The following is a 12,833-nucleotide window of genomic DNA, read 5'->3' on the forward strand; positions in this document are numbered from 1 at the left end:
GAACGTATTCAGTGATGAGGCTCTCAATTTCCCCACCTCTGATCTACCCAATCTAATCAATTTTCAATTCAAACACATCAAATGAGTTTTAAATTAACACATGAAAAAGTATGGATGGGATGAAATATCTAATGCCTGTAACCTACCACAAAAACATAATTTGTATTTGGGGCAAAGGCATAGTTGTCCATGCTTGGTAAATGATTGAATTCCTTTCCACAGACCCAACCTGATAATATCAAATTACATAATGTTTAAAGGAACCTAATGCCAAAGTTAAATAGGAAAAGTTTTAAAAAATTAACCTATCACAGTGAATCCAGGAAACAATTCACTTGGTTTATAATTGATCTCGCGAAAAACGGCAGGCTCACCAACTTTGCGAACCAGTCCTCTTTGAAACGAATCTTCGGTACATAATCTATAATTATAAACATGTGTATTGAATAAAAAGAAAAAGAATCATTCCAACAACAGAATGAAAATTACCCATATGTCTCTGAAATTCTCTTTCTTCAAGATTTACAAAATCAATATTCCCTGCAAGATTAGGGAGCATTCGATACAGTCCTCTTCCTTCAATATTGAGATAGATATGCCTAAGTCCGCCACTCTGTGCCAGACGGGACTGCAGCAACTCCTTAAGAACCTAAGATAATCAAACCCGAATTTTGTGTTTGTTAGGTGAAAAAAAACTAGGGAAAAACTTGGTTATAAGTAAAAGAATTTGTTGAAATATTGAACCTCTAAATGTGCTTTAGCAGCGGATGCGGAAGAGCTGGGTGTGGGTGACCTTGCCTGCCAGAAAGAATAGGAGATCACGTTGTTACATCCATTTTCTTGCTACGCAAGCAAAATGTTATCAATAAGCAAAACAATAAACAAGGCATATCATTTCTTTTTTTTCTTTGCTGCTTTAAGTTTTTATACAGTTCAAGAAACCAAATTTAACAGAGGCCTAAACCCTAGTAACAACAAGAAAACTGGAATAACGGAGAAAATAGAGAAGGGAAAGAGAGATATTGTAAAATTACGTCGTCTTCAACAAGAAAGCGATCAAGCACGAAGCAAAACAATAAACAAAGCCCATACATTTCTCTTGTTTCTTTGCAGGTTTAAGTTTTTGTATAGCTCAAGAAACCAAATTTAATAGAGGCTTAAACCCTACTAGTAACAACAAGAAAACTAGAAAAACGGAGAAAATAGCGAAGGGAAAGAGAGAGACTATTACGTCGTCTTCAACGTCAAAGCGATCAAGAAAGAAGATGATGGGACGCCCCTGACTCGCTCCTTGATCCATGCGCGTATTATGACTAGTTTCTCCGTTGGTCTTTCTGGCCCTTTGATCCATGCGCGTTTTAGGACTAGTTTCTCCGGTGGTAATTCTCAAGTTTGGAGATGTCATGACTAGTTTTTCCGATGGTCTTTCTCAAGTTCCGAAGTGAAAAGATAATGCAAAAGAATGAGTTCTTAGCTATTTATACACGTGAAAATAAGAAGCCACAGACTAATAAATACTTATCAACTTTGATATTCACTTTACTTTATTAGACGATACAAAATCAAAAAATGTTCTTAAATTATTTGAGAAATATATATAAGATTTTATTATTCTATTACTTTCAATCAATTTTTGTATTTTTTATTTTAAATTAATTAAACTTTCATAATTAACAGTTAAATAACTATTATTAGTTAACATGTCAATTGATTTAAAAATAAAATGGCAATTAATATTTTAATTAATAGTAATTAATCAACCATTAAACATAAAAGTATATTTAGTTAAAATTAAAATACAAGATTTAATTAAACGAAACAAAAAAAAAATTATTTAAAAATTGTTAAATAATTCAAAAACTTTTTAAAACATTATATTATAACTTGTTAAGTTTATTGCATGCCTAATTATCTAAAGCTTATATATTTACCACCCTTTAGGTAGCAAATTTTTTTTTCATATATAGCTCTTTAATCATGTCTTAATTTGTAATTACCAATAAACACAAAATTTAAGACTTGATTATAATCCAAATTAATTCCTAATCGATTGTAAAGTTATGAAAGGATAGCTATCATATCGACTTTTGCCAATTCCATTTCATTAGTTCCTCAAGTCCCCATGTGATAAAAATAATTCAAATATGTTATCTCTGTTGTTGCTTGTAAAGCAATGGTAATATTACGCTATTCCATGATAGTGATAATATGATAGAGACTCATTGAAAATGACAGTTAAAATATAATCTTAGAAAAAAAAAGAAGAAAGAAACCAAGGTTCCAAAGATTTCAGTAAGTAAGCCATCTGTAGGGAACATGAGGTTTCTCATACATAGGAAACCCAAGGTGTTTGAAAAATAACAATATCACAAACAAAAAGTACTCTTTTCCAAAACTATTTTAAGTGAAAGATGAAGAGGCTGTTCATAGGATCTTCCATTTGCTCTCCACAGCTTCGAATATTTCTTCCAAACACATTCTAGCACTCATCCGACTCCTATAAACTGCATGCACAAGTCAAGTCTATTTCACTTAAGTTGCATAGATTATTGCACATGCACAGAGTTCTCTGAATCCCAGTGTGAAGCAAGATCAATTCATATGCACAGATTAACTATAAAAAAAAAAAAAATGAAATTCATGAACAGACCATCTAGTCACCGCAAACAATGCCAGCAATCAATACCTGCCCTTTCAAATAAAAACAAAAAGTATGCAAGGGATTGATTGGGTTCAGTTATTCTTTTCTTTTTAGAAAAGTTGATGATGAGTGGTTCGACCATGAGCTTATTGCTTGCCAAATTGGTTTGGAAAATTCAAAGATAATTTCCACATCAAAGCTCCAACCTTTCAGAGTTCAAATACTATGAATTTTTCATGCAAGCAAAGGGTCCAGGTCGTAAATCTTCAGCCTATATGAACCCAAAGCCGAATACATTCATTCTCAATCACTTTTTGTTATTCATCATAATGCATTGCACTCCTACTCTCCCACCATATTATTATGACAGTAAGTGACTAATCGACTTGAGAATTCAGGCCACGGCAACCACACTTCGGCACCATCCAGCCCAATGCTGTTAGTTCCAGACAATAATTTCATAGCGGTCTTCTGGTTTTATCCCTTTTAAAAACTTGAATGCAAGGAATGGCATCATCTAATGATGACCACCTATCAACATTCACCAATACCAGCTGTTGACATCACGATCCCAGACAAATTTTAATATTATTCCTCAACTACAAATTGTTTTATCCTCTTCATCTATATGTCCTGCGCTAGAAAGTGTATTGCCACCTACATCTATCATGGGTGAATATCCATCAAACTTCATTTTTTTTTTTCGATTAATGAATATCCATTAATCTTCATGCCTTCACTAAAGAGTATCTTTGTGTTGTATGTCATTAATCAATTGAAATCCAGAGAAAAAGGTTGGGAAGCTACTACATGCATGGTCAAGCATAAAGCGCTTAATTATAACAAACATAATGGAAAAGGCATAGCCTGATATGAGATCATCTACGTAGTCAGCATCAATTTTTCCATGAGCCATTGCACCAACCTATAAAATATACTCGTTTTTCCAGGTAAGACAATACTGACATAGTGACATAAAAAAAATTCTAAAAAACCATGATGAAAACGAACTTCAATAGCTTAGAGAATACCACAAAAACAAGGTTCTTGTCCTCGCTAATACCACCAACATAGTCCTTTAGGCAAACCAATTTGTTTGAACTGTAAGAAAGACTTACAAAGCAACAATGTGTTAAATTCAGAAACACATTAGGGGAAAAATACCACATGTTCTGAATATAACTTGCAGATGCATGTTGCCAAAGTCTGACCTATTTTACGCTAGTTGGCTGGAAGGTGTTAAGTCACAGGATTCTCAACCAAGCGCAAAAGCTTTCCATGTTTATTCGCAGCTTTGACACTGAACTTTTGCAATAACTCAGCTGTAGCAATAAACATATGTTAACAAGCTGACGTAGAAGAAAAAAATGAGAACTACAATGCAACATCACCAAAATAATGGGTGATAATACTCAATTTCACTTCTCTAAAGAATTTAATAACAAGAATCAAACATATTACCAAGATAATAAAACCACCAAGATAATAAACCGGGACTCACCCATCATATTCCTAAAACGTTGTGGTGTCCTTGGTATGTGAGTATTTGGTTCAACTGTAGTCAAAACCCCTTCATTCGTCTTCACATATATAGCTTGTATCCTACCTGACTTGCAGAGTAGGCTATCTGTAATTCTACATAGCACCTGAACGTATTACATAAAGATTAAAACAATGATAGACAAACAGCATGTATATCTAACATAAAAATATGTATTGGGATTCACTTTTGATGAAAAGCAACTAAAAGTGCCACTTCTAAACATCCAATTCATTCAATAAAACAAAAAAGGGGTCATTCTAAAAAGCAATAAATAAAATAAACACTTAATTTTCATTTCTTAACATAATCATCATCTTTTCTAGCAAACCAATTTATCACATTAGATTTCAAAACAATATTTTTACCATAACCTATCAAATGATTATTAGCATGACTAGTCATTTCAATAGGTTCCATCACATTTGCAAACATGCATCAAGCATAAAATTAATATCCAAATACCCTACTTTATTAGTTCTCAGATTTCAAAAGCTAAAATAAATCAAAAGTTTTTAAATTCAACACAGAATGTAGCCAAATTTTAAGAGAAATAATAATAAAAGATTGATGTATATTGACAGAACTAATTCTTAAGAATAGCAAAAGCCTGTAATATTCCTCAGAGTAATTTTTAAGTTTTCGAACTTGAACCAGAGTCCACCATGACAAATACTTCCTTAACACTACACAACTCTTTCCATCACATCTACCTATTCCTAACAGAATACAACCCACCAAACTGCCAAATATCTGCTATTTATCCTATGCTAGAGCTCCATAAATATTGCTGAATCTTCCTCCTCAAGTTTTTTCTAACTCCATTCCATTAAACTTACACAACACTACAGCCTACACCACACTTAAGCAAAATAAAAAGTAAGAATAAATTCAAACTTGAAAAAAAATAAGTAAATAAGTGCGCACTGCGCTCGAGTTAGGGTCTAAATACTTTACAAGTGAAACATTTTGGAATATCAGGATTTCCGCAACTGCAAGGCCTTTCAGGATTTTAGCATATGATACTACTAAGCAATTTCTAACTGGTTAGGCTCAGTAGTTGGTCAGAGAAAAAGGAACAGATCATTTACCTTTCCTAAATGCCTTATATGCCATATTATATGAATTATTAGAACACCAGTACATTACAGGGTCTACATTATGTTTCCTAGCAATCAACAGATTGGATACCTGCTCCAAAACTAAAAGAATTCTAGGCAAAATATCATTACTTACCTCATGAATGATGTCAGGTCTGTAATTATAAGGATTCATATTCTTTCTCCGCAAGAGGCTGCATGTTCATTTGAGTTTAAAATCTGGTATCTCTGAAAGAAGTATTAAAAATTGATATAAACAAACATCCCAAGTAAAAGCCAAAGAAAAAACTACAGAAGTACACAAAATACAAACAACCATTAGATAACAAACAAAAACTGAATCATTCCAATGCTGATCTTCTGACACAAATGCCTACCCTTCCAACATTAGCACAGAGCAACGATGTTTGCTCAAGAACAAAGGTTACACTGGATTTTCTGTCTTGTTTTGAAAGTGCCAAGGGAATACCAGGAAGCTCAAATGCTGCAACTTCAGATATCATTTCATTCCTCACAAACTGATTTCCTCCCTTATTCACCAACTCTAATCTCTTGTCCTTTTCTTCAACATTGCTAATGCCTTTACCTCTTGTGCCCACTTCAGGTCTTTTTCTTCAACAGGGCCTTAAGATCGCCCTGTTTGACTTTTTCTTTTCAACCCTGATACAAAAGATAGGTTAGTGCCAAAGGGTAAACATTGATGTACCAGAGGAGCCGGCAACTCGCATGAATACGGAAGACTGCTGATGAAACAATCGAGAGTGGCAAAAGATGTAAGAAGAGATAGAGAAGGACATTGCCACATTCCTAAAATCGATACAAAAGGAATGAAAAACCTTTGGGTTTTTAGTTTGCATTCTTAGGTAAAGAAAAGAATAGAACTTTTATCATCCAACACATTGAAAAAAAAAATATGGTTAAAAACTTAAACGTTTCAAAGAGGAAAAAAAAAAAAAAGGCAAAACAATGTTATTTGTTTTCAGCTTTCAAAACTAAGTCCTAAGTTGTAAACAGAGTAAAAAGAGAAAAGAAAGGCACCTTCCGGAGAGGTTTTGCAGATGCAGAAAGAACCCATAGAGAGGTTGCCGAGAAAATCTCAAATGGCGGGGAAGAAGCCGTTTAACCATTGCTCTAGCAGAACACGCAAACTTAGAATTAGGTATCACCCTCACCAAAAATTTCAAACACAAGTCAAAGTTATATCACTTTTTTCCTGAACAACATTCACTAACGCGGAATAACAGGATACGACGGTGGCGACCGCGCGCAGCTGCTAAGGGTGGCACAGCAGAATTTTGCGCCAAGATTTTTTTTAGAATTTTATTCCCTACATCTATATGGATTTTATCATAAATAAGCAAAACATAAATGGGCTTTGTTTCTTATTCCTCACGGTACCCATCTGGTTACAGATGGAGGAGGCTTACAAGATGTACCAACTCAATTAAAAATTAACAACATACTTAGAAGAATAAATAATCATTTTTTATTTTTAATTTTTTAAATATTTTATTTGATTGGGTAGAATGGCTGATTTTTGGAAAATGGAGATAGACATTATCAAGGCCGCTCTGGCTAATTGCTATTCCAAGAGTAAATATTAATCAGTAAAAATATTTTTTATTAATTTTAAAAATTATTATATTATATAAAATATAATTTATTATTTTTTACATTTTCTTTCTCTCTATCCAATTGTCTTTCTCTTTCTCTCACTAAATTTCCTCCACCACTAAAAATAGCAAATGGCGATAACAGTGGCAACAACTATGGGCGTAACCAATGCCTCTATGGGATAAGGTCACGAGAAAGTCGCATTTTGACATAGTAATATAATATTTCACCATCCACATCAGCACCATGTAAGTATAATATAAAAAGTGGTATTTTTAACTCATAACCGTTAGTCCATTGTTAACCATAAATACTTATTTGACTTAAATAAAAATATAAAAATTTGATTGAATTTAATAAAAAAATAAAAACTTATTTAAAATTTTTTTAAATAGTTTAGAAGTTTTTTCAAATATTATGCCATTTATATTTGATACACGGTCAATATATAGATTTTATAAATTATCAGTGAATTTTATGTTATCTGCACCTCATTAAAAAACAAATACAAAATTTTACATGTCTTTAAAAATAAATATACATAAATTTTATTTTTTTCCTTTTAATTTTCACTCTATCGTCTATTTTAGTAAAAGGGAAAGCAAAATCAACTTTGGTTACTGTTATTTTTGTCAGAGTCTAGATTGTGATTAATGAGAATTTGATCTGGTTGAAAAAATTGAGTTTGGCCAAAGGCTATATATGTTGGAGCCCTAAACCTATGGAAGTAGATCATTATCAAGTTTTGGAGGCATTTATTTATTTTGAAAAGCATTTGGAGTTTGATTATGATATAAAGTATACTGGCCAGCATTTGGCCTGTGCTTGCAAAGTTAGAATCTCTATTTCCCTATTACACAACCATACATCTAAATCACGCGATACCTTGCACGTATGCTGCTCAAACTGTTATAACAATGCTTCAGAATGGAAGCGTTTATTCTTTTGCATCACACTAGATGTGAGAAGGGTGAATGTGGCTGGTGCACAAGTGATGTTGCACTAAGCTAATATAACTATTTACAATTAAGAACTGATAAGAAACCCTAAAGATATTTACTATTAGGAACTTAAATATAAGAATGTTAATTCGTCTTAAAACTAATCTGAGCATTATAAAGATCACAAGCTTATAATTTCGTTAAGTTCAACACATGATGAGTATTGATTAAAATGGAAAGAAAAACATGATCATCCACTATTACTAGTGGAGCTCCCACTTGTTTGCTACTGCTATGCGGACCAATGCTGTACTGTATGCCGCACTCAATGGATAATCAGAAACTACAACAACAAACCACAACTTGCCTTGATCAGCAGCAAAAACATTATATATTTCTGAGCTGTAGCAACTATATGATCCTCAATCAGCAAAAATAACATGAAAATTAGAAACATTCCATCTTATTAAGCACCATATATGTATGATAATTACTTGATTAAGTCAATTACAAAAGACCACAACACTTGGTCTTTAACAATTTGGAAAAATAGATAATAGCACGAAAATATAGAGTTCCTCTTCATTCAACAATCTACTATATAATCAGTAAAATGAAAAGAATACTATATAATCAGTTAACCCCAAACATTCAATTCAAAAGGGAAAAAGAAAAAAGGCATGAAACTCACCAACTATAAGAGAGTTGGAAGGTAAATACTGTGTCAAAGGCCCATCAAGTTGTTGAATAAGCACTTCCTTTGTCTCTGGAACTCGTACACGTTTTCTTTCCAATAGCTCCAGCATGATGCCATAGAAGCGTTCGTGTGTTCTAGGAATACGAACGAGTGGTTCGACTTGAAAGAGAAGTCCATCGTCAGTTTTCACATAAATAGCTCTTACCCTATTGTTATCGTTAAGCGGACTATCGAAGAGTTCTTTGAGAACCTAACCATGTTAAAAAGGGGTTAAAACCCCTTAAGCAAAGCAAGATGGAAACATGATAAGACTGAAAAATTGATGATCAACCAACGAACCTCTAAAACAATGTCAGGCCGATAATCACCAAGGTTCTTCCCTTGTTTCCTTAGGAAATTATCATCTTCATCAGAATTCAAAAGCTTCCACTACTAAAACATGGGGAGAGGAATACAATCTATTTGGTATTTTTCTAAAACATGGGGAGAGGAATACAATCTATTTGGTATTTTTCTTTCTTCTTCCTCCCTTTGAAATGCTTCCAAATGGTACTTTTTATAGTTGAGGAAGTTGTGGAGCCGTTGGAGATGAATTAGACAAGAATCTTGCCATTAGACACAAGTTTGCAATAAATCTAGTCATTACTTAAGCCTTAGAATCGACTATGGTTCTTTAAATTTTTAAATTAGGCTTCTATAATTGAGTATGATCATCCTTGACTCGATTCTCTTCCCGAGAGCATGCACTTTTGATTTCTGGACATGGATAGTCGACTACCTTTCTCTGAGGATTGACTAAGGCTTCTCAAAAGTCAGATTTCACGTCCAAGCAGCCATAAGATTGACTACCTCTCTTATGGGATCCACTATGACCGTGTATTTCATATTTTCTCACCCATTCGGCCACCAGATCAATTTGCCTTACTTTAATATCAATTGGAGCTTTGTTTACTCAAGATTCTTTGTCATTTTAGTTCATAATTTTGGCGATTTTCCTTGCAATCAAATGTTGAGTTGAGAATGAATTTTTTCACTTGAGATAACCTTGTTGTTGTGAAGATCAATTATATTGAAAAACTCCACCACTTGTGAACTTATTTTTCAAATTTAACATCTCAAGAGTGAATGTTGGGGAGATTTTGAAACCTTTTTCAATAAAGTTTAATACTCATACAATTAAGTCATTCAAGATTGTAGACATTTATGAAGTGTGTGTGAGAGTGAGAGAGAGAGTTTAATAACTTCAAGAAATCACACAACCAAGATAATCAAGCTTGTAATTATATAAGTGCAAATGTATGAGAGTTAAAATTTTTCAAGAATGTATCAAGCACTACCAAAAACCAAGATTTTTTTGATGGAATTTTCCATTGAAAAAAGTTAAAATTCTGTTGGATATTCATTTTTCCGATGGATTTCCAACAGAACAATCTGTTGGAAATTTCATCAGTAAAAGCATTGTCAGAAGTACTTTCCATTGAAAATCCGTCGAAAATTTCCAACAAACAATTCCATCAAAAAAATTTGTTGGAAAAAGTGTGTAATCCATCATTTCCGTTGAAAAACCATTTACCATGGAATTCCGTTGAAAAAGCATTTCCCCGAAATTCTGTTGAAATTTTCCAATGGAACGGAAAATTTTGTCAAAAATATTCGATAAAATTTTCATTGGAAATGCATTTCCGACAAAATTCCATAAATTTCGTAAGAAAATTCTAATAGAATTTTTCGTTAAAAAAGCATTTCCCACAAAATTTTATTGGAAATTTCCCATGAAATTTCTATTGAAAATGCATTTCCAACAAAAAATTCCATTGAAAATTTTCGACAGAATTTTCCGTCAGTGATGCATTTCCAATAGAAATTCCTTTAGTAATTTCCAACTGAATGTTCTGTCCATAATGCCTTTTCAACCAACTAAAATTTCGATAATAAATTATCAATTGACATCCATAATTCACATTCAAAATTTATAAAAGAAACACTCATTCAAAACTAAAATTCAAAGTTAGGTTCATACAATTAAAAATCGTCATAATCACACAATATCTAAAAATGTTAAACAAATATAAACATAAAGCTAAATGTGCTATTATATGCCCATACTAAAAAGGTACCCAAGTCCAACAACGAAAAAAAGACATCATATCATGAAATATTGTGTTCTTACTTGTCAAGATTTGAGCTTGAAGTACTCGCATTTTCTTGTTTCGAAATCACATTACTCATGATCATTGCTTCCATACATGCCATAAATTCACTCATACTTTCCGCCATTGCTTCCTTCATATTTGCCATTAAATTGGCATTATTCTCCTTAATTCCTCACATATCTTACCCCAGTTTGTTGATAGATTTTTCACTTTTTCTTCCAATGCAATTACAGAATTAGTAGCATTTGAGTTGATAGAGCCACACCCTGACTCAAATGTTACTGCATTACTGTGTGTTCCACTAAGTAGAGCTGTAACAGGCACCTAAGTATCAAACCCATACACGATAGTAGGTGTAGTCTCCATCTCTAAAATTACTTCAGTCCAAGCATGTGGTTTGAATTTTGGTTGAAAGGATGAATTTTCACCATACTTCTGTGATAATAGAGAATTATACATTTCTTAGAAAAAAAATTAAAAAAGATTAGTATTCAATTATATCGTCAACTTTGAAGTAAAAATCAATCAATTTTGCACATACACTAGTAGATTTAGACTTGTCTATAAAACCATCGTGACCCACTAAACCTTTATGAGTGATGTTGAACACTTCTAAAAAGCTAACATCTCGTTTCATCTCAATTGCCTGCATTTATTTATAACTATATATACTTAATTATAATCCATATATATAAATAACATGTAAGGAAAAACCAAAGTCAAACTACTAAACATACAAATTAAATTTAGTTTGAACGAAAACCATACATATAAATGCCAAGTAAGATTAATTCATACCATCATTTTTGCATGAACAACGAATGAAACCGAACTACTTGTATGCTTTGAAATGCTTTATTCTTTTGGCAGTCAACGATTTTGTCTTGCTTTAGTTGATTTGTTTTACCATTTTTGTGTACCTCACACCGTATCAATAAGGGCATCCCAGATTTCATTTGTAATCCATTCCCTTGACATGCCTTTGCAGTCCCTAATGTCGTTTGTATTGGCTTCTATCGTTACTTTATTCCTCTATTCTAAAAGCTTGTTTCTTAACCTATCGAAACAAATTTTATCCTATATTTGTCGAACCAAAACATCTTGATTTGTAGGTCAAACACATTTTTCCTACATCAAAATAATAAAGTAAATAAAAAATTGATACAAATTAATTAAAAACAAAAAGTTTTAATTTAATTGAATAACAAACATAGTACCTGAAAGTTTTTAAACATTAACTCCTTTACGTCATTAGGGACTTTCTTCCATGTCGGCCATGGACCATGGAAGTGATTGTTTATGATCTTTGTTATTATAGCCATGACCCCTCGCTCAAAAAAGTACTTGTACAAGACAAAAGAAAATTATTGCATAGTAAAATATATAATGAATATAACTATATCATTAGAATACAAGATAACATACCTCTTTCCAATAGGAGTTACATGCAATCTTTTGGATGGATCTATAGAAGTTTGTAATCCTACACCAAGCCCCCTACCCTTGACCTTGAGGATGTACCACCTCAACTTACACCTAAATAAATGGATGTGGATCCTTGAGAATCGTGAGTAGATGTCACATTATCTACTTGCTCTACAGATACACCCAATAAAGAAAGTGGCTCCAAGGGCACATCATTAACCTGCTGCAACTGTGGTTGACTGAATGGATCAATAAACACACTAGCATTTGTAGGCAACGACACAATTTTAGAGGCATTTGTTGCTTTAGGTTTCGATTTTAAATGCTTCCCTTCAACCATCGTTCCTACAATATTATTTATAAAAAATTCATACACAAATGTTAAAAAATTGAAACAAACTACAAAAATCATCAAATTACAACAATCAAGAGTAATTCCTAATCATGTGTACAATAAAAGATGTCATTATAAAGTATTCATTTCAACAATTGAAAATATAAACTATAATAATTTTATAACATGTCAAGATCTTTCAATATTAATAACTAAGTTAAACAATTGTGTAATAAAAGATACAAAACCAATAACATATATGTTTACCATCATCAATCACTTTCAGAATAAGAAAACTCATGCTTTTCATTATTATCATTATCACCACTAAAAGTTTCTTCATCTTCATCCTCAACTTCTTATTCATCTCCTTCCATGTGATCTTTCC

The 12,833-nt window shown here is 32.5% G+C and overlaps 1 protein-coding gene and 1 pseudogene across 1 annotated transcript; both read right to left on the reverse strand.

Annotated features, from left to right (window-relative positions):
• Positions 1-3,380: 3,380 nt before the first annotated feature.
• LOC18594470 (uncharacterized) lies at positions 3,381-6,408 on the reverse strand (annotated as a pseudogene).
• Positions 6,409-8,099: 1,691 nt separating this feature from the next.
• On the reverse strand, positions 8,100-12,451 carry LOC18594471 (uncharacterized). The gene is made up of 5 exons (XM_088808679.1): positions 12,221-12,451; positions 10,918-11,010; positions 8,873-8,962; positions 8,557-8,783; positions 8,100-8,247 (listed from the first exon to the last, which is right to left on the reverse strand). The coding sequence occupies exons 1-5, from the start codon at positions 12,449-12,451 to the stop codon at positions 8,100-8,102; spliced, it is 789 nt and encodes a 262-aa protein (XP_088664805.1).
• Positions 12,452-12,833: the final 382 nt, after the last annotated feature.

Source organism: Theobroma cacao, chromosome 7, assembly GCF_053813885.1.
Source record: "Theobroma cacao isolate CCN51 chromosome 7, ASM5381388v1, whole genome shotgun sequence".
NCBI classification, from domain to species: Eukaryota; Viridiplantae; Streptophyta; class Magnoliopsida; order Malvales; family Malvaceae; genus Theobroma; species Theobroma cacao.